This window comes from Trachymyrmex cornetzi, unplaced genomic scaffold, assembly GCF_001594075.2.
Source record: "Trachymyrmex cornetzi isolate Tcor2-1 unplaced genomic scaffold, Tcor1.1 scaffold21, whole genome shotgun sequence".
NCBI lineage: Eukaryota > Metazoa > Arthropoda > Insecta > Hymenoptera > Formicidae > Trachymyrmex > Trachymyrmex cornetzi.
In genome coordinates, this window is record NW_017296741.1 from 1,002,941 (window position 1) to 1,026,656 (window position 23,716).

Below are 23,716 nucleotides of genomic sequence, written 5' to 3' on the forward strand. Positions count from 1 at the left end.
ACACTCTCCGCGCGGTCGAGGACTAATTTGAGAAGCGATCGGCGACTCGCCTCGTCAGTACGATCGATCCGTTCGGCCAACTTCTGATTTCCGTCGCAGGACGACGACGTGGTATATCGTAAGGGGATAATAACGGTGCTCTCTCGTAACGCATAACGTGCACGGCGTGCGCGCGTGTCTTTTCGCAGAGACGAACGAATCCGCAGAGCGAGTCTCTCTCGAAGCAGGCGCGCCGATCGATAATCGTTCGATGGCACTCGCTCGAACTATGGCTGCAGGCTGCCTTAAACGGAAAAGGAAGTTTCGCGACTGTTGTAAAATTGTTGTAATATGCTTGGTCTTAGACTTTAAACAAAATGAAATGAAACTGGCAATCGAAACTGTGTATATTTCCAGGTTGCGATCTACTTCATGTTGAGAAAAATTTCTGGTTGGGAGAGAATGGACGAGTCAGAAAATTCTGATTGCATCAAGCAGCTTTCTGTTTTTCAACTAGAATTATAAAATGATTTAGAAAATTTCTGGTTTGTGTGTTCATTTTCAACCAAAATTTCAGTTAATACAATTAGACTCTTTCCAGTAATTATGTAAATATTTACACGCAAGTGCGAAAATGCTTTCTTGGTTAATTCTGGGTGTAAAATTCTTCTACTAGTCAACAAAGCATTTGTATTAAGTTAAGTGAATCACACTTTAGAATACACGTTTCCGATAGGATGAAATCTGTTTCCCTGTGCTTTTCATTGTGTTTAAGAGGATCCTAAAGTCGACTGTTTTACCGATTCAGTAGGATTTGCATACCTACGATTTACGTGTCATTGACATCACTACACTCCCGCTACATCAATATTGTATGCACACATACGTACAAATTTTCTAATTAATCTTTTATATTAGATACCTAATTCTAAGAACTCAACTGTTTGTTTATGTGTAATCCGTATTCCAAATGCCAGAAACTGACAAAACTGATTTTTCAATTTTTTGTTTTTGGCATAAATTCAATCGATTTGAACTATCTTGTACTTTAATTGTGAAAAAGTTTTTTTTAATCTGTGTAAAGGCAGTCAAAAATTAAGTATTTCAATACTTATTTGAAAAATAATCAGTAAAACAGACTTTAGGAAAACGTAAGTCTTAGGGCTTTACTTTTCGTTCCTCACTGGATTTAAAGCTACGTCTATAATAAGAATTTAAGGCGCAAAACTTAAGCCTTGTGCAACAAGAAATATACCAATCATATAGCATTTTCCACTGAGAAAACTATTACAACATTGGTGCAATTAAGTGCAAATCGGTTTAACATTTTTTTCAATGGTGATAAATAATTTAATCCTTTTAAGGTTACGAGGTTATCATGACAATAAGGAATATGTAATTATTTATTAACATTAAAAGTATGTGAATTAATTTGCATTCAATTGAACCGGTGTTGCACTAGTTTTCCCAGTGAAAAACGCTAATGGTCGATTATTGGTCTCACATTTAACTGTGGTAAATTTTTTATGGCTTCAGGCTTAAAGCTTAAGTTTTATGCCTTAAATCTCATTATAGGCGCCGCTTAAACATACAAACCAATTATATTAAAAGCCTACTTTAAAATTGCGTAGCCGTAGTTGTAAGAATTGATCAATCGCAGTCAAAAATGGAGGAGAATATTCGACCGCGATTGGTCGAATCTTACAACTATAACCATTTACATCTACGCTTACTAAATTGCAGAATGGGCTCAAAGAATTTTACAACAGTTGCAAAACTGCTTTCTCTGCCGAACGCAGCCAATAGTAACGATCGGGCAAGTTTGCGATCCAGGTCTGATCGGAAAAACGGCTCAAAAAGAAAGGACCGCAGTGTTCCTAGCGGTTCTGTAGACGCGCGTGGTTGTACTGTTACAGAAAGGAAATCCTCGCGCACTGTCGCCGGAAGTGGCCCACCGGGTGGCCGGGTGCTGATCGGGAGTGCGCGAAAACCTTACGGATGGTCTTCGCGGTACGGCCCACCCGGTACATCGGCGATCGAGAGAGTGTAGTGTGAGATCAATAATGAGACAGGTGCTCTCATTGGTGTAAAGCGATGCGGCGGAGCTGAGAGTTTTGTCGGGCGGCACTAGGGCTCATGAAAAGTGTATCCGGCGCGCGTAACGACGCCGTCGCCGTCAAGGACCAACGTGCCGCGAGACATTCGAGCGAGTTGGATCAGTGTAATTATAATGTAGTGCCAACTCTGCAGATGGATAAACAGGGATGACTGATAATTGCTGGAACTCTGGTGGTGGTAAGTGTTTTTTAATCGTCATTGCACATCCTCTCTTGCAACTCGCTCTCGTTCTCTATTTTGTTTTTTAACGCTTTCATCAACCTCTTGGGCAGATTAACGAGAAAACGTCGAGCGGATTGGTTGAGATCCTCTTCCCGAGCTGTAGACGAAAGTGACTCGCGGGATATTCCTATGTTTTCTCTTTCTCATTTTAGGAGAATTTCGGAACGCCCGGTGTATGAAAATGCGGATGTTATTTCGGTCTTATAATACACGAGATTAGATAAGTAACGCGAGGATAAATCAGCCGAGGAGCGGACACACCGTCGGTTGGCAGCTCAATTACGTTTATGTGTATATGTATATATATATATATATACATATATATATATATTACGAGATGCGAACGCTGGTGTCACTGCGACAAACGTAAAAACTTATTTTCCAACATAGTTAAGCCGCGTGTAAATGTATTGGTAATAATTTTTTATTCACCTTGCGCATAAAAATACTCTCGAGATACGAAAATAGCCTTGAGAACGTTGTAGGCGATAGGCAAACTGTTTTGAAATCTTTCGTTATGTGTTGAAAATATCAAAGGCGATAACGTATTCCTCGCGAGTGATTTCGCTGATTTTGCAAGATCACAAAGTTGCAAAATGATTATCTCAGAAAGTTTACCGTCTTATTATTTTCAGTTGCTCGCTTGATGTTGTTTCGCCCGAGAGAACTCTGTTCTGTAAACTCTTCATCGTGTCGATCTTTCAACATTCACTGAGATATAATATTGAAGGTCTCAGTTGACCCCTGTTCGACCACGCTATCTTATGAGTATCTTCTAAATAATTGTTGAGTTTATTCAAGACAGAATCCATAACAGACGAAGTTGGCATCGCATACTTTTATATTATTTTTATGTATTTCAAGTATTGAATTATTTTTTTGCATTTAATCGTCAGAAATCTTTTCGAAACCTATCAGGAACTCTAGAACTCTATTAATTACATTTTGACAATAAGATGCCAACTTCGCGGAAGTTAACGATGTCCATAGATTAACTTTAATCTCGGTTTAATTTACTTCTCGCCCTTTTTTAATTTATAGAACTAGAGAGAAAAAGGTAAAAAGTAAGTTAAACCGAGATTAAAATTAATCTACATTGATAGAAACAGGCATGAATCCAGTTTACCATTTTATTTAGCCGAGTGTCCAACAGGGAGAGCTTTTTCTCCTGTGAGAATAATAGCGAATTCAGTCACTTGCATTACCTACACTAGATTAGTGCATACTAAATTAATACTGCTACATGAAATTAGCAAAGTTAAATGTATACTGAAAAAAAATGTACTAAAGTGTAGTAATATATTTTAATAAACGTATTATATTTTAATAAATGTTGTTTGAATAGTACTATTAAATATTTACTAGATGTAAACATATATTTATTTGTATACAAGAACGATTAATTGGACCGTCATTTTTTTATTGAAATATTTATTTATTGTATATAGGTAAACATTTAATTAATATTATTTACAAAATATTGAAATTTAATAATTTTTTTATCAGTGTAAAAGCATATAAATATTTTAAACGATTAAATAATGATAGAATTGCGTTAATTAACAAAATATATTATTTTCATTGCAAGTTGATTATATTATACTATTGCATTTAAATGCTTTATATATAGACATTTTCATTGTCCTTTTATTTATTTAGATGTAAAGCAGCTATTTTAATGTACTAATCCAGTGTAGCTAGTGACCGATTTCACCATAAAATCCCCACTAATTGTAGATCTTGGGTGCTTTCCATTTAGTGACATAACGACACAAATCATCACAAACATTCTATCCTTCTTTGCATTTCACGCGTAACAAAAACAGAACGATACCTGTGTCGACTTGTGTCACTAAATGGAAGGCACAACTTATAAACCCCACGTGGCAACTCTAAACGTTTCTATAACGTTACACGTTAACCGACTAATATCTTCCGTTTTATCGCGAAGGGAAAATGCGGAGAATGAAGAGTATATTGTATCGACGTATACAAGGAGAGAGAAAAAATATTGAATATTGAAAACAATGTATTTAATTCTTACAGAATAGCGATACTCGCTTACGCAGGAATGCGATGATTGATTATCGTGAAGTATGCGAACCGCTGCGTCCCGCGTTGCGCATTCATTGATCAAACGCGATAGTTCTTTCTCGTTTTTGTCGCAACGAGGAACGCGACAGCGGCTACGCGGAATAATAGATTTTTCCCATGAAATCATGTTAATTAGTCATCCCTCAAATGTCGCCAGTCACTATGGAGAGAAGCGACGATAAAGCTCGTGCTGCTCTCAACAACCTCTGTCGCGTTTCCAGTATTGTCCGGCAAACAACAAGTGGATCGGTTCTCGACAGCATCGCGGTGCCATTGGAGATGATGCCCGCTGTTCGCGTGGCACACTTTTTCGGAGGATGCAGAGGTTTCGGCTGATGGACGCGCGAGGAGTAATGCATTCGCCGTGTAGGTAGAACCACCGTTCGCGAAATATCCTGAGCAACGTCTCACATTGTTGCTAGCGCCTCGCTTTCTCCGTGCCTTTTGTAGAACGAATGAAATTCCAGCCGTTGCCAGTCGTGACACTTCTCCGATGTAAACGTCGCACGCGAAGCTGAAGATGCCGGTTGTTCGCTCGCGAAGGTAGCGAGACCGATGGATAAAAAGTTTTTTACGTCAGTTGGGACAGTCTGCCTGCGCGTGTACGTTAATCCCTTCAGATCTGATTTTATTAGAACCATGTTAATAAAACTTTTTTTATTTGATTTAAGCACTTTAATAAATAATTCGTACTAAATAATTAATTTTTTCCAAATTTTGACTATTTTTTTCAACATACAGTGAGAACAAAAAGTATTCGTACAAGGAAATTTTTTATAAAAAAAAGTCTTATTTGTAGAAAATAAGCATTAATTAGCAATTTTATACAATGAATACATGTTCTAACATAAACAAACGAGCTTTGCATATATTCCTGATTTTAAAAGCTAAATTTCTCGACTGTACGAATATTTTTTGAGCATCCAAACAATACAATTTTTAATTTTCGCTTATTTTTCAGATGATATATTTTCCATAATTAATACACATCTTTTTAGTATACATAATTTTAAGAAACATACAGTCTATTTTATTCTTTATGAATAAATTGTTAATTACCCAACAAGAAGTGATTGTCAATTAAACATCGAATCGATGTCAAATCGATATTGAAATCATCGTATCGATATCGATTCGACATCAGTTCGGTGACTCATTTGTTGCTGGATAATATTTGCTTTTTAAAAATAAAGTTTTTTTAAAAAATATTTTCTCTACGAATACTTTTTGCACTCACTGTATATATTATTATGTACATTTGATCTCGATGATGTCGATAGAAAATTTCAACGGATAATGTCATCAAATTTGGTGTACATTAAAATCAACATAGATTCTGAAGGGGTTGAATCGACAGTAAGGCTTCTATTCTACATTCTTAACGACTCTAATTTAACCCTATATCGTTACATTATCGTTGCGCAGGTTTCGTACATGATAAAAAAGCTGGGCGAAGACAATGTGTGACGTTACTGTCATTAAGAGCTACAGAATAGGGGCCTATAAATACTTGAAATGCGACGAAATCGAATATTCCCGGATTCGTCGCGCGACGTTACACGCCGTGTCGTAAAAGCGCATTGTTTTGAATTGCACAATTAAAACCTGCGCCTCGGCGAACCGCGTCTGTCTATCTTCTTACTCGACGAGTACGTTCGCCTATCCCAGGCACTACGAATAAAATAGCCTTGCCCCCGTTTTACATGAAAATTGTGGCCGACGACGAGTTCAATGACTGCGCTACTGCACTCGCGCGAGCGAGTGCGAGCGTTCACTCGCTCGGATTTATTGAGCGGCCAGATGCGCGTTCCGGACTGTCCCCGGTCCGAAGTGGCTTTAATTGTCGCATACCGCGAAACGATCAATTATCCCATCACTTTCTCAATTCTCCCGTCGAATCCGAAGTCCGAACGCGCGGCGCCATTATTACCTGCGATCCGATCGCGATCGCGGAATGGAAAAAGATCGTTAAACATCCAACGTATAAAACAACGTTGCGCCGTTTGGTAACGCGCAACGGCCGGTCACGCATCGTGAACGTGTATAATGTCTTTAACGGATTGCAGTGATTCTCGAAAGTAACGGCGAGCAGTGCGACTCATTCAGTCGTGTATGTATACGTGTTGATAACAGACTGAAGAGAGAGGGACGATCCTTGTTAAATCAATTTCTAAAAACTGAAGCTCGTACCCTGATAAGAAAAATTTCTGGTTGAAAATAAACTAGAAGATTCTGATCACATCAATCAGAATTCTGATCTTATATCTGATTGAAAACAAATTAGAAGATTCTGATCATATCAATTAAAATTCTGGTCTTATATCTCAACTACTCTGAAAAAGAATTTAATAAATTGTAATAAATATTTGTTTGAATAGTACTAACTCAATATTTACCAAATGTAAACATATATTTATTTGATACAAAAAGCATTAACTATCACTTTTTTATTGAATAAATATTTATTTTGTACTAAAAAGAAATATGTATTAAGAGTTAGTAATTTTTTTACTGTACATTGAGAAACCCATTTAGTTGAATCAGTTGATTTCTTGTTTGGCTAAACAAGTTCATCAGATGTCAGTGTTTATCAGAAACAAGTAAAATGTTACAATAATCAAATGTTTTGCTTCAATTAAATTATTTTATTGTATCAACCAAAGATTTTGTTTGTCAACTGAATAAAATTAAATAAATGGATTTCTCAGCGTAGCATTTAGTAGATTTAACCAGAAAATTCTGATCACACAACAACATTCATCATAATTCTGGTAATCTGAACTAAAATTATAATGGATTTAGCCAGAAAATCCTGATTTGTCCATTTTCAAACAGAATTCCATTTAAGGCAATCAGACTTTCTTTCCTAGTGTACGATGCACGTAAGTAAATCTTTTTGTTTGGCTCGCGTGTGTGTCGTTTCGCTAGCCAGTGAATTTATGGAGATCTCCTACTTACTGAAGATTTCATTTGTAAAATATAAAAAAACCGCACCGCTCACCGTGGACTTAAGAGATGGGTTTAAATTCAACGATAATTTTTTTCTGAGAAACTACGTCCCGCCGGTAGTTAACTAACCCTAGGGTGATTCTTTTCTCGGACAGTAGTTTCCATCCATAACATAAATAATAAAGATGGAAAGGCACGCAATGCACGTAAGCGTGTGCTTTGTTTAACGGGCAAATTATCTATTATTTCTGTCCGCTGTCGATTCGGCTAATTTTACGAAACGGTCTCCAAGTCGCACAATAGAATGTGGTTTATTCGCGGAGAGGATCGACGGGTTAGTTAAATCCAATCCGTTCGAAATAGATATAATACTTGGGCATAACGCGGCTCCGCAAAACGCTAATTATAGCACTCGGATTGCGCCGTTTACGACCCGTGGGATGTCCAGTTTATTGCGCGCGCGGTAATCATCAGCGACTTCGGTAGCATCGCAGTTACGATCGAGGATGTTGTCAGTGGGCGTTGAATACCATTGTCGAAGCGTCCGGTAATTGCAGTCTCGAAGGTGGCGTTCCTATCCGAATTTTCTACTTGGGAGAATTCGGATAGGAATAACGGTTCGTCGAGGACAAGCGTTCTCTCACTTTCCCCGCATTTTTCCTCGCTCGGATTCGTCCAAGGATAAATCCTTTGCGATGCAATTCGTTTTGGTAGTTTCTTACAAACCCACGCAAAGGAATATTAGACGCTGTTGGAGATGCTTCGCGGAAAAGGACGGTGTTCTGCTGAAGCATCTGAAAGATTTGGCTAAATGCAGATCTGAAAATAATTTTGTTCAACTATCAAAATAATTATGTGAAACGCTCAAACTTGTTGCTAGGATATTTGAATTTGTTATAGCATTGCTCGAATTTTCTACACTGTTAATCCGGCATCATTGTGATGCTAAAATGTTACACACGTTGAGGTGAATCATGATAACCCGAATATTTTTTTTGTTTATTCTCGCAATGTCGACAATAGTTTTAAAAAATCTTAGCTCCAGCTACAGGGCGGTTAGATAAAATCTATGAAGTATGTAAGAAAATACAGATGTTTAAAAATGTCTCGGGCCATTATGACCCAGCCACAATGACGCCGGGTTAAATGTCAAAGGTACAATGAATTCAATTCCTTGAGATAAATCACATTTTATTTGTACACTGTTAAATCTATAGTGTCAAATTTAATCTAAATATATCGTTTTGGTAAAATCAACACGATAGTGTCAAATTGACACTGTATAATGTCAAATATAACCTTGTTTTAGTATAAAATAACGATATACTGAGATGACTGAAAGAAAAATGTCGAAGTATTGCGAAGCAAATGTTACTTACACAAAATTTGATTGTGATGAAGAAATATATATACATTTCTCTGTGAAATATATCTTATTTCTGTGAAATATATTTAATTTCTGTGAAAAATATCTCATTAATTGCAAAAAAAAAAATAAAATAGATGGCTTATTTGCTAGGAATAAAATTTTATTTCGCTCGTATTTAAATAAATATTTATTTCAGTGAAATAAATATATTTCTCACAAATATATTTTTAGGCATTTCTTTCTCAATGTACAATTGAGTAGGAGCAATGGCGACTCACGTTAAGTTAAATTTGGCACTATATTTAACAGTATAACTTTCATGCTTCAAAGTGTAAATCAATCCATTTCTATAGTTAGTTTCGAAGCAATCAACGTCCATATTAATACCCTTAGTAAATAATAAATTAAATCTGAATCAAATTTAATACATTGTCTTGAGTTGAATAGTTTAAACTCCATTGTTATAATTAAATTAACAACATGTTGAGTAGGAGCAGTGGCGATCTATAGAAATAATTAAAACTAATTTAAATTGAGTATATGATTTTAACAGTGTACACAATTATTTTGATCGTCCAACAAAATCATTTTTAGATCTGTATCTAGTTAAATTTTTAGATATTTTAGCAAAATTGTTTTTTAATCATCGAATAATTTTGTCCTTCAGTCTCTATTTTGGAACTCTTAATGGCAGTGTCAGTTATATTTGTCGTTACACGCGCTGAAAAAAAATTTATTAATATTTCTTTAAATAATACTTTATAGTAAATTAATATTTACTCAATAAAAAAAAGATAGTTAAATTAAATTAACCTTTTCATCAGCATCATTTTATGTCTTTTAGGGCAATATCACGTTTTCTCAATTCTTATTCAGCTTTCAATATGTAAAAAATAAATAAAATGCGGTTCAGGTTTTATTATAGCAAAAACTTATTGTTAAAGTTGTTCGCGAGTGAACAAGATTTTTTTCTGATTTTTATATAGTCCGGAACCATAAAAAATATATGCTATTTCCCTTAACAGCCTAGAGAAAACAATGATCGAAAATTTCGGGGTAATGGAGCGTTAATAGTTTTTGTATCAAATAAATATATGTATACATTTAGTAAATATTTACTTAAAACTATTCTAGTACTTATTAAAATTTAGTTTTTTTTCAGTATAGCTTTTTTATCAGGTATAAAACTTGCATGACAACAATGTAACGACGTTAACACTTGTCGTTAAGAGTACGGAATAGGAACTTTATTCTCGAAAAAATATCGCATACGAAAATACTAGAGAAATATATAATATATGTGACATATACTATAGTATTCTTGTACATTTTTCTATGCGGTATTTTTCAAGAAAACGGCCCTTGATCTTCACGTGTGCGAACAATAGGGAAATTACGGTAAATTACAATGCACGAATATCATCTTCTGCGAATGCTTTGGCGCGTAATAGTATCATCCGGCATTTAATATCGGTTCTATCCGGTAACTTTTGCGATATCTCGTTTCTCTTTACGTTTTTTCCGCACGGCTAATCCTTGCTTAATCTTTTTCTTTCCTTTTCTCGTCCTCTTCGCCTCGTCTTCATTTCTTTTATTCTGATACATCGCGTCGATTTCGCCATCAAATCAGTCGAGAAGATCGGATCTCGGAGCACATCGATCCGTATGCTATCGACTCTTATAGATCGTCGATACGCTTCTCGATTCTTATCGCAGATTCTTCGTTTCTTTTGCCACCGACGCCACGGGCGAAAAGGTCGAAGTGTAATTCGCTGTGACTTGTTGTTGCAGGCGCTGGCGTCAAGATGGAGCACTTTCAGGCCACCCTGGACCCAAGGAAGCAGGAGTTGTTGGAGGCCCGCTTTCTCGGAGCGAGGGTGAGCTGCCTATAGCACACACGCGATTCTTTCTCTTCTCTCTTGTCCCGTATACAAAGATATTCTTCTTTATCATTTTGAGAACGTCGAGGAGAGAAAACTCAACATTGTGCAAAATAATTTATTATCTGCGTTAGGCGATGACGAATCGTTCGCCTGACGACACTCGCCTAGCAGATGATCACACAGCTTATTGATACACTATCGACTTTATCGATTTCGAACCGCTGAAACGAGTAATTAGCTCGTGAGGCACGTGATCGCAGTAGTTGCCGTATGTCGGCGCGAAGCGACTTGCATTTCGTCCGCAAATTTTCCACTTATCGCTTTATCACGTGCTCGGGAGCGCGTCAACGTGCATCGCCAGAGTCGACCTTTATCTCATGACGAAACCGCGACGTTTCAATTGTCACGCACGTCGCCGCAGCATGATTGTTCTCCTTCTCTCCATCACACCTGAGCTTTTTGTCGGTCCTTAATACCGGCGACAACGACGGAAACGCCAGAGGATCGTCCGTAGCTCGATCCTCTGATAAAATCCGACGATTATTATGTCACTGGCGTGGAGCCAATAAACGCTGGAGTCAGGTCCGGCAGGTATTCATTATGGAACGAAACGAGTCGCACGCGTAATAAATGGAGACGTTCGTTCGAGATTTTATGAACCTGGCCGACGTTCGCGTTATGCCGCTTCATTATTATTAATTGTTTTTCTTTTTTTTTTTTTACGATCCATCGATAGCGACGTCCGGGTGTGAACGCGGCACAAGTTCCATGGGTATCTCTTAACTATGCAACACAATAACGCTAGGTAATTCTGTAACTGTAGACGCACGATGGGAACTACCGTTACTTTCTCTAAAAAGAAAACTATCGAAACGATATAATAAAGCAATAGATTCAAAGTTGGTATTAAAATGCGGGCAACGCAAACCAGAACGTCGATATGTCGGCGCGTAAACATTTCTTTTGTTCAAACAAGGGGAAATAATTGAATGCGAAAGAATAATTGTACGGTTTGATGATAACCAAAATGAACGATCGGAGTACGTTCAAAGCAAAATTTTGTTTGAATAAAAGAATTGTTTGACGCGCGGAGCAACATTGTTCTAACGCGTGTCGGTCGTGTAACGCTTACATCAATACTTGAATTAATAACAATATTTTACGTTATATTTCGATAACGTAATGTGTGAACGGACCGTTAAATTTAAGCATATCTGGTCGTGATTAATTTATAACTGTACAATATCGCGCGCGAAGAATCGATATGATCACCTATCACGATTCTAGTTCTTTTATACCGGAGACGACTCATTTGTGTATACACGTCGATTCTATTTTCGGCAAATTACAACATCACATATACAGAGTGTCCCGAACAAGGCTTTAACGTAAGAGGTTCGCGTAGCTTCGTAGTGATTGTAATTCTGCCCTGAGAGAAAAATGTGTTTTTGTATTTGTAACTATAATTACATATTACTGTAATTATAATTATTATTGCTATAATAATAATAACAGTAACTATATATATAGTTGGCAATCTAAAATGATTATATACAATTATAGTTATCGTAACCATAAAATAGTTGAAATTACTATAAAAATAATTCAAGTGACTATAATTTTGTAGTTATATTTTGGGACAACACTATAAAAAATATGGTTGTTAAATTTAACTATTTTATGGTTATAATAACTATAATTATAGTCATTTTAGGTTGCCGACTGTATACATTTGTTGCTAGAACTATATACGTAGTTACTGTTATTATTATTATAGCAGTAATAGTCATAATTATAGTAATATGTAATTATAGTTACAAATATCAAACATTTTTCTCTCAGTGTGCGTTAAATTAACATGTACTCTCTAAAACTTTTAGAATGAATTGTCACTCTGAAGAGTGAAATCTCACTCTTAAAGACTGAAAATTGAGCCACTTTTTTTCAAGACTAACTCAATTTTCATTCTTTACAGTGAGATTCCACTCCAAGGAATTTAGAGAGTATAATTAAAACATTTTTTCGATGCCAAGAGTATAGAGCTCGCTTCTTCAAAATTTTTTTACTCGTCCCAAGTCACATATACTCGGCATAAAAGAAACTTACTCGTTTAATATATTATTTGCAACGACCCTATATCGATCGTACTTACATTTATTCAGACATTTAGTATCCGCGTCTCTCGATGACGTAACAAAGAGTATCGACGAGCGGGTGTCATCCCCGCGGAGAGACGGGAAGGAACCAACTGTCTGTATACAGCTAATACAGTTAAGACGACATTATTAAACATGGCAGTATACTTTGATATAATATCTCCATTTTTGGAACGTCAGGTACGATCGTCGATTGGCTCTTATTCTGTATTTCTAAATCAGCCATATCACCTGAAGAAAATTACAATAATACTCTGTATTCCAGAAATGGAATCGGTGGAATCGATGAGTTAAGCATGTATATAACTATTGGTGGAATAGTATATATACATAGCTATAGTGGAACGTTCACAGATATGCGGTACGTCTATATTATCGGGTCTGAAAGCATGAAAGATGAAGAACAAGAGAGAGAAAGAGAGAGGGGAAACGAAATTATACCCTGTTAAAGGGTAAAGTATAAGCCGATCAGATCTTTCATGTGCGACACCTTGTATACATCTGACAAACCAATGAATCAACCAACCAACCAACCAACCAACCGATCAACCAACCAACCAACCGATTGACAGACCGACCGACCGACAGACAGATAGACAGACCAGCGACGTTGCCGGGTCACTCGCATTCGCGTGTATGGTCCGCGCGCGAAGTAGTAACACATGCATTTTGCATCCGTCACAACTTCGCGTTATGTCGCCCGTTCCGGCACCGAGAGAGGGAGAGAGAGAGAGACGAGGACGAGGAGCAGTCGGTCATTTTATTATCGTTGCATCGCATCCGAAGAGCGGCGCGGCAGCACGAAAAGGTGTGGCCAATCGCGGTGCGCCGTGCGATCGGTCCGCGTGCTATCGGAAACATAGCGGCCTGGGGTCGTGCGCGACGACGTCACGTGGCGCTCTCACTTAGAGCACGGCAGTCAAGTGCGCGAGCTCGACGCTCTCGCGCGCCCGCCGAGCCGCGAGAGTGACGGAGAGGCTGAGGGGGACGGGGCGTGCTTAAGGGTGCTCTCACATGGTCGCCGACGCCACGGCCGGTACTCTCTTTCCTTTCTCTAGGTCTGCGTCTTTATTTCTAAAGTCACTATAGAACTAAAGTCACCCTCTTTCTCGTTTCCACCAAATATCAAATCATACCTCTTATCTCACTTTAAGTGTACACTAGTTTAGGGCGGTGTTCATAGTCCAGTCTTATTTCAAGAATGTCTTAAGACGCTAATACGGCCCTCCGATTGGTTCGTGACTTCTTGAAACTGTACTTAAGACGGTCTTGCATGTAAGATCTGAATACCGGCCTTAGCCACAGAAAACAGACCTTCTCTCTTCTCTCTCTCTCTTTCTCTCACACACACATCGTCGACTATTACCTACTGTTTGCAGTGTTATTACCCCGCGTCCATTTCTTTCTCTTTGTACGTGATTAACCGCGTTCAGTGGAAAAAGTAGCTTTACAACTGTTGCAAAATTCTTTAAGATTATTGGTTTATACCATTTAGATCCAATGAAGAATTAAGGGGAATTATTAAAGAATTTCACAACAGTTGCAAAGCTGCTTTTTCTTTGCTGAATGTAAGCATTCTCTACGATTGGTGATCTTTTCTGTTTTTTTTTTTTTTTTTCTTATCTGATGCTGTGAATTTTATTCGCGGTTAGGAAGGATCACGATGGAACAAAGTGCCAACGGTAATATTCACGCATGAAAGCCGCTTAATACGTGTAAGTGTAACCCACACCTACAACGTATCGACGCGCCTGCACTCGAGGCGATATTTCTCAGACATAACTTCGCTCGCAGGTAACTCGACTTGCCCAGGGTCGCCATCGACCTCTTTCGCGTTGGGATAAACCAAACGCCCGGAATTACTTTCGCGGTAATGCCTACGCAACAGGCCCGGATTTACAGATACACGATAGATGTATGTATATAAATTGCTACCTCGACTTTGCTCCCATACGAATACACGTTCATTCTCGAAACGCCATCGCTGGAAGAACAGCGGGTGATCCTTTTGCGCTTCGTTTCTCATGCGTTTCTTTGTTCAACCGCTCTCATCCTTTTTCGTCCTTTTTCACTGAAGGACGCGAGATATGCGTGCGCGCATAAACGCAGTTTCACCCACACCCACGCGACTGCGCGATGATGCAGCATGCACCGACATGCGACCGAGCTTCTTGCATCGCTTCAGGAATGTTACGGCGGTTACGGCTTCTTGTGATGTGGCAAGAAGTCCGAGGATCTGCCCTTGTTCTCGAACTTTCAACGAAAATACATAGCACGAGGCTTCCGCTCATATTACTCATCTGCAGTTAAATCTATATAACAAAGGACATCGTTCTTTTTCTCAATTCGTAATTTATAATTAGATAAAACAGTCGCGTTCGTTATTTAAGGCGTCTCTCAGTCGAGACCTGTTAACCGGAAGTCCAAGTTTCTCGACTCGTGCTCTGTATATCGATCGTTCCTTTGGCTAAGCGAGAGAAAGAAATCCCGCCATGGAGCTTGCCGCCCGACCGAAGTCCAATGGCGAAGATTTATACCTGCCCCTGCCCTGTTCGCTCGAATCGAAGTGAGACCTAAGTCGTTGCCGCCTGTCCTCTAGTCTACTGCTTGTCTACTAACCGTTTATACAACGCGGTCCCCTATTTGTAGAGACCCTAGAGGCCGCAAAGGTTTATGCTATTTATACAATGTCGAATCAAAGCCTTCGTAGTAGTATTCCCGTTATACAATCACGCGATTGTTTCGCCGCAAGAACTCGTGATCGTTTGTTTGCGGATCTTGCGTTCGCCCTCGCAAACTGCTTGAATTATGGTTTATTATTCAAGAAACAAATTTGGACGGGTCTGGACAGGTTGACACTTGAAGCTCCGAGTCTTCAAGTGCGAATAGTCGTGCGAATCTGTTTGGCGCTTGAAACAATAATGAAATAACTTCGCGTCAAGTTAATGACTCTCATATCATCTGTTAATTTAATTGTACTTAAACTCAATCAGACTTTGTGCAGTTATTTTACTGGCATCCGCCTCAAATATCTCTCGCCATCGAATATACGTCGTCTCCTATCGGATCTCCACGTTGATACTTCGCGTCTCTTTCCGGGACACCCGATGTATACGCGCGGGCACGGAAGGAATCCGTAGGTACCCGACATTTTGCAGTACTGTTCGTACCGGCACGGCGACGGGCATAGGTAGTTTCCAAGCGCGAGCATCATCCCTTCGTTTCCCTTCCACTTGGCCCAATATTCTCATCCTTATCTAACTCATTCCCCTCGGTTTCCCCTCTGCCCTTCCTCGCCACATCCGCTCACATCCGCAGCGTCTCTTGCAACCCCACCCCTATTAGTTATTTTCTCGGCGAGTCTCTCGCTCTCCTCTCTTCTATTTCTCCTCCTCCCTATCCTCCCTCTCACCCCCTCCCCCCCCTCTCTCTCTCTCTCTTTTGGAGTCACCTCTGTTGGTCTCCACATCCTTCGAGGATCGATCGAGAGGAGCTCAGCACTCTGTATATATATGTATATATATCCATTTCCAACCCCTTTCCGCCCCCCTTCAACTCCCTGTCGATTCCATTTGCCCAAAGTCCGCATAGAAACCCGCCGTTCCCCATGTAAGTTACAAGCTGTAGGTATCGCTGTAGAAGCGCTCCGCCGTATCCTGTATCCAAACGGTCTTTAATTAACCCTTTAGATACACCGGAATCGAATCTCCTACTCGACTCGCGCTAAAACAGTTTGCTCGAGCAAAAGTATGTTAGTTTACGCGTAACATAATCTCGAGGCTGCGTTCGATAAGTAAATCAGGTATTGTTTGGAATCGGTTTCAGTCAACTTTAAATAGAAGTAAGGCGACAACTCAATAAGCGTCGTGATCCGTGTCGAAATTCTCGATACTTCGAAATATCCAGCAAGACAACTTCGCCACTTACTTTTTCTCCCCCCTCCCTCTCGACCGGACATCACAACAGCCGTCAAAATGGCCGACTTAGGCCGACTATCGACTCTTGATAAGTGCCATTGTAATCCAATGAAGAGTCTCGCTGATCCGCTTGGCGGTCCGTCACTGATCAATCAACTACTTTCACTCTGTTATTATGCAACGTTCAAAACTGCCGTTTCGTCCCGTCACTACTCACAGGCCCACGAAGTCTCGATCCTTAACTGGTTTGGCAGGATTCTGAACCTCGTGTAAAAATGTATACCTATGATATTTGTACAACTGGGCTTGGTGAAATATAGATCAAAATAAACCCAGGTAATATATTTATTTCTACGCTGTCTCAGTGATAAAATACTTTACTCGTTTTTACCAATATAGTTTAATTTTAATTTTGATTCCAACTCTTCATCTTCCAGTTCTAAGAATTAGAAAAAGAAGAAGAGCAAGTTGGTCCGACATTAAAGTTAATTTACATTTATAAAAACGGACGTTGGACCGGTATTCATATTCCGTTCTTATTGGAGAATCGTCTCAAGTAATATCTTAAGATACTAATACGACTCTCCGATTGGTTCATGACAGCTTAAGATTGTACTTGAGAGAATGTAAAATATAACAGACTATGAATACCGGCCTTAAAGCGTGAGATGCACGGAACCGAGGAAGGTGCCGCAGGACGCAGAAGCTGTCGTCAAGTTGGCAATGATCGAGCGAGCTTTCGCCGCACTGTGTTGCCGCTCCTTCTTCGGTACATGGCGGTGCATAGTGATATCAACGATCGCATAATAGCAGCGGCCTCAGACTCGCATTGTATGTTTATTGGGCGAGCGACGAATTAAATTCGCGCGTTACATGCGGCGCGCAAGTCCGTGATTTTCATCAGCTCGATTATTCCACTGATTAAATCGCCGATCAGACCAGCTCGATGCTTCGCTGAGGCCTCTTCCTTGAGACGCGACATACCATCCCGTTGTCGCTTGCCACGTCGGAACTGTTTTTATTCGTATATTCGAGATCTCTCGCCATTCCTCCGTTCCTCGTTACAGACTTCTAGCAGCCCACAACCGCTCGTTCACCCTGTACATGCAATACAGTATTTAGTACGCGCGACGTATACGTAGTACGTACCCGCTATCGATCCCGGACCTTAATAGGTATAAAGTTAGCGTCTAGAGTCGGTGTACCAGTGTGGTGGGTGTCTTCTGGCGAATGCATCCAGTAACAATATGGCGGCTCCGACCGTTTCGAGATGCGCCGGGTACCCGCGAATAATTTCACTCGAGCTTCGAAAATCGATTTCCCATTCGCGGAACTGTTTGATGGAGAATGATCGCAAGGAATTCGCACGGGGTACGTTTCACGTAAATGCGAATCTTTTTTATATTCTCATTGAGAGTCTTCCTATTCCAACCCAAGTTATAGCACTCTTGATTCTATCAAGTCTATAGAGTGTCAAATTTAATTTAATTTAAGTTGCCACTGCTCCTACTAAATATATCGTTAAAAATAATTGAGGAGCAATGGCGATTTATATTAGGTTAAATTTGACGCTACACCGAGAGAATGTTCTTTTAAAATTTACCCTGAAAATATGGTAGTTGCGGTACTACACAATATTTTAAAGATTTTATCTACCATGCACTTGAGTAAAATTAATCAAACTTATTTTATACACCCAGAGAAATGGTTGCTTCGATTTAAAGCAATTTTCTTTACTATACGGTAGAAGAAAAAATTTCTTTGATTTAAACATTGTTTTTTTTAATCAAATAAAATTTATTTGATTTAAAGAAATTATGTTGGAAGAAATCATGATTTGAATGTCATTTCTCTTGGACTTGATAGCAGAGAAAATTTCTTTAAAGCGAAGCAGCCTTTACTCTGGGTGTACTTTATTATAGTAAATCTTATCAACGAATGAGAGAGATTTACATTAAAATTCTTCGAAATATAATGTTGTCCCACGACTATTATATTTTCCGAGTAAACTCTAAGAATATAAATTCTCTCCGTGTATAGAATTAACAGTGCGATTGTAATTCATCTTTCAAAATTAATGTATTACATCACAAATTCGCATCACTTTATTTAACTCAAGTGATATATATTATTCTTACAAAAGATTTTATATCAACAAACGGACGTCAAGTTAAATCAGAAATTAAAGAATGTAACGTAAGTGATAGTATCTTTAATTTATATATACATGATTTACAGAATCGATTACGTTCCACGTAAATGCGACTAACTATAAAGTTGGGCGTGAACATTGACTCGGAGGCGTAATGGGCAAAAAAAAACGAGAGATTAAACATATCGTGGATTAATCGTGATTAATTACGTCGCGTGGATAATCGCTCACTCGGCGATTTTATTAATCGACTAACAACGGCAAACGATGCATCGCGCCGGAAATGCAGCAGTCACGCTGATTTAGGAGGAACGCATCGGAGCTGCGCTAATGGGAGGACCGCGCCATTGCCGATTCGAATCCCGCCGTAAATAAGAGATTCGGATAATAATACGCGGTCGCCGAATACCGGTCGAATTAACATCATCATTATCTGTTTGCTCATTAATGGTGTTATTTAACCGTACCGTTATTAACGTACTATTCGAAAATACGTATTCGCGCGACCGCGGGGTATGAAAAACTGCGAGATGATAGCCACGAGATATCCGACGATGCGATGGTACAAATATAAAGTTATCGCGCACTCGTTCCATTGTCGCAATTACCTAAATTGTTCCCTATATTTAAATAGTTTGCCGCTTCCTCTCGCGCTCGATTAAACCGTAGCTCGGTCAACGGCGAAGGATCGGGAGTTGGTCGAAATGTGAACGGGGGAGAAGTAACGATATTACAAATCTCCCGTTGGTATTCTTATCCCGTTACACTTGCACGCATCCTCTATTTATAATCCGTGTTATGACTCCAGAACGGCGAGGGAGACGAGATTTCCCTACCTAGCGATAGAATCATCAGGGTTGCCAGGGATTTGTAAAACTGGAAATCGGAGAAATCTCAGGGAAATTGAAAACGATATTCAGGGAATTTTGCTAAATTTTCTGGAGAAGCTAAAAATTCTTGGCTTTAAAGAAATCTAACGTACGTACGTCACATTGAAGTTTTGGAATACTACCAACAATTGACAAATGCAAGTAGTGTCAGCAGCATTAATAGCAATTTACATTGCTGTGTTAACCTGCTCTTTCAACAAAATATTAACCGTTTTTCATCATTTCATATCAGGATGAGACTATAAAAAAATTTCAAAGTATTAATGAAAGAGCTTCAGAGTAAGTCGTGAAACTTTGTATAGAAATCAGGGAAGAGTTGTGAAATTTTAGGGTGAGAAATTTGTGGCAACCCTGTAACGGTAGAATCTCCTACGGATATCTCGAATATTTCTTGTTAGATAACTATGCGGAGTCTGTACGTATCCATTTTGTCGATCTGAACTCTTTGAACATGAATTTACGTTGAATATGATTATTACGAGCGAGGTGCTTTACATAGGCAGACTTTTGTTTACGTGTCCTAAGATCGTTTGTCCGATGGGTGAAATCGTGCGAGTTCGTTCAGAAGCGAATCATGTAAATTTGCCTTCACGCGACTCAATGCGGGGTTTTCGCGGTACACGAAAGAATTCGCCGCAAGGTCGACGGAGGCGAAGCGGATGGAAGGAGCGGAAGCGAGAGGCGGAGGGCGAGAGACGGACGGAGTGAGGTCGATGGAGGCGAAAGGGGACGGGCAGGGGTGTTATTGCGTGGTAGTGTGGTTAAACGTATTGATCCCAATCACTACGATATGTCCAGGCTCCGCTTCGCTGCGAGCACTATGGCCGGGTCATCGCCGGAAAACGAGACTCCTACCCGAGTGTTGCATACTTTGGGACAACGGATAAAAGTATTTCACTTTTATCCGCTTCTCACCGTTCTCTCGGTCGGTACGTCCAAGACGGTGACAATGAACATTAGTTCGAAATCGGACTTGAATCTCGCGAGTATCTTACGAATGGCGACTACACTCGGCCAACTTCACTCCGTAACGACCGTAATTCGAAAGTTCATGGCGAGAGCCTTATTTTTTTTTTTTTTTTCCGTCGACGAAAAGCCGCTCGGCTCATTCAACGGTCATCCCCAAGTGGCCCCTCCGTGGTTTTTTTTTTTTTTTTTTTTTCCTTTCCGAGGAGCGCTGTGTCTCGAAATGGAAATCGCGGATCGATGACGAGGTGTCGCTGAAGTGAGACACAGCGAGAACGTAGTCGACGCTTACGTAATGGCCTTCGGGCGCTTTTAAGGCGTACGCAAGCACCATGCCGCGTCGCTCGCGATTAATCGGAGCACGCGGAGACACGTGATGTAAAAAAATCTGGCAACAGCGTGCGCGTTACCGCGGTATTCCCTCCGCATATTCGTAATGTCGTGTCGCTGTCGCGCGAGTTCGGTGTTATGAACGTTACGCGCTCTAATTGGACTCTACGTATTATCGGCCCACCAATCGTGATTCTCCATCTGGCTCCCGTCTTTCTCTTTTTCGCATCATTTTATCCGTTTATGGTTACCTTTAATTATTTCATCAGAGAGACGTAATTGTGGCGATTCCTCGACGTTAAATCGATCTTCAAATCCGCGATTAATAATAGTCTGTATATAATTGACTGAATATATATAAATTATAAAAATTTTTATTTTCTGCCAATTAATTTTACTTCCCAAAGCGTAATTCGGCTGTTTCAATCAATATGTAATCAAGCACTAATGCCACTAATTTTATCGGATTTCGTGGATTGAGAGGTGTAATATTTGTTTCATTTTATTTTTGTATACGGTTTTATTTTATTTTATTTTATTGTAGTTTCATGAGAGAGAATTGATAGCTGTTTTGTGAGTGAAATGAGCGCAACCCTTTCGTGAACGCGCCGGAGAATTCCGCGAGAAGCTTCTGGTTTTGCGATCGATGTGACGCTCTCTCTGCGGCAAACCGTTGGTCGCTGAAGTTTCCTGCTGGACCAATGGGCTACCTATCCTTCGGAAGGATCCTGCATACTCAGCACGATGTTTATCAGCACAAAAAGTATTCCCGTCGCATTACGAAATGAATTGTATCAGAAGCTTACAAAATTAATTAAAAGATGCTTACGTTTCTCTCTTAACGGAAAGAACATCTTGCAATGTTTTTGCTTCAAGCTGTCAACGTTCTTCTAATTCTCCTTCTATTATTTTTTTCTATCATCGCGGTCCTTCTTTTCATTTTTATCATTTTTAAGAAATACATATGAGCCAACATTATTTCACATAATTGCAATCGTAGAACTATAGACATCAACATACTTATTTAATTATTCCCTTATTCTAATTTTATTTTAATTCTAATATTATTCTTCTTAAATTAGATATATAACTTCATAAGAATAAGCATTCGAAGAAAGTTTGATAAAGGCGGATACTGCTTATCGAAGACGAATACGTTGACGTATGAATTTTCCGAGAGAGCTCCTCCGACCGGAAAATCCTCTCGAGATAGACATATATTCACCAAAGACTCGGACGTCACGTCATCATCATCGTCACCATCATTATCACCGTCATCGTCATTGTTATTGTCGGTAATGCAGAGACACGGTGCGCGAGTCGATACGAGAAAACCACCCCTCTCGCTCATGTACTCGCACGAAGTGGCGTGCATGCAATAGCGTAACACCGGTGAGAGACCAGACGGTCGGTCGACGTGCCGCCTATTTATATACACTCCGCGCCCGCCGTCCAGTCGAGCGACGACGATCGTGTCGCGTCGTCTCGCGTCGGGAGGAGCCGAAAGCATGCTCCCTCTCTCTCCCTCCCCCCCGTCCGGCCGCGCCGTCAGCTGCACCTGCCGCGCGCCGCCACCCGCTGGCCGTGTCTCGCCACTTGGGACGCAGCCGCCGAGGGCGACAGATCACGCCGTCTCCCGCTCTCAGCTGAGCCGCTCTGCGTCGGGCAGTAGGATGCCAGCCACGCTTGCGTACGCTGCCGGCTCTTTACAATGATAATGATAACGGGAGTACACACACATATCTGGTTCACCGTCCGCAGGATCCCAATTGCAGGCCGGGAGCCTTGGCTAATTAAGCCTGATTAGCGATTTCCTGCCCCACTCCTAATCGTTGCCCCAGTTTTGTATCAGACCGCCGTTAATGTCGCACGTGTTTTAACGCCACCCGGTGTTTTTCTAAAACACTGGTAATTTTACAGCGCGATTAACACTTCGGACTCGACGTGTACATTTGTTACTTTAAGGAAATTGCACGACGTTAAGTTGTTGGCGTAAGTTTGTAATTTTGTAGAGCGCGAAACTTTATGGATTATTCGAATGATGTTGAATAAATAAATACAGTTTTCTCTTAGAGACTTTTCGAGACACTTAAAATCCGTCGTGAAGCAATCTACGAGTACCTCGATTCAGCAGTTGTTTAGCCGGTACGCTAAAAGCGGGGGAGGGACGCGGTTCGCGATCGATTAATCACAGGAACACGCCTGGGGAAGGTACCGAAAACATACTTTTCACGGGCCGCTTGGCATCCCCGTGCGGATACGCGGAAATCGAATGAACACCTCGATAGCCCGCTTCCGGGGGTCGCCTACAGATGCCCCGATTCTTTCCGCTCGCTGCGCACTTCGCCTCGTAGGTCGGAATCGACTCGATGGGGACCGCGCGCGGATTCTTCTTCCCTTTCTTCGTCTCTCCATCGCGCGCTCGCGTCTCTCTCTCTCTCTCACGCTCTCCTCTCTTGCATCGCTTTCAACTTCCCTCCTCGTGCCCCCCTCGGTCGTCGCGCTTGCAACGCTCGGCCGCCTGGCTCGGTAGCGAACTCGTGCGAATTCGGCCTAATCGGGCCGTCTCGTCTGTCGGGCGAGAACGCACGAGCGCCACGCGCGATGCCGCAAGCTCTCCTTAGCCGTGGGCGTGATTGGCCGACTGAACAATGAAGCGGGCGGTGGGGCAACACACACACGGCTCGAGAA

At 40.4% G+C, this 23,716-nt stretch overlaps 1 protein-coding gene across 4 annotated transcripts in view; it reads left to right on the forward strand.

The window, feature by feature from the left end:
* Positions 1–1,875: 1,875 nt before the first annotated feature.
* The window catches only part of Tlk (Tousled-like kinase), a 53,256-nt gene continuing 31,415 nt past the window's right edge, over positions 1,876–23,716 (forward strand). For 2 of the 4 annotated variants that reach the window (XR_001940058.1, XM_018505568.1), the window contains exons 1-2: positions 2,197–2,274; positions 10,523–10,608. Coding sequence is in view for 2 of the 4 variants with exons in the window: in XM_018505568.1 (XP_018361070.1) it covers positions 2,244–2,274; positions 10,523–10,608 (117 nt within the window). In the remaining 2 variants the exon portion in view is untranslated. Of the gene's footprint in view, positions 2,275–10,522; positions 10,609–23,716 lie in introns of all 4 variants that reach the window. The other 2 variants (XM_018505567.1, XM_018505571.1) reach the window with 2 other exon arrangements.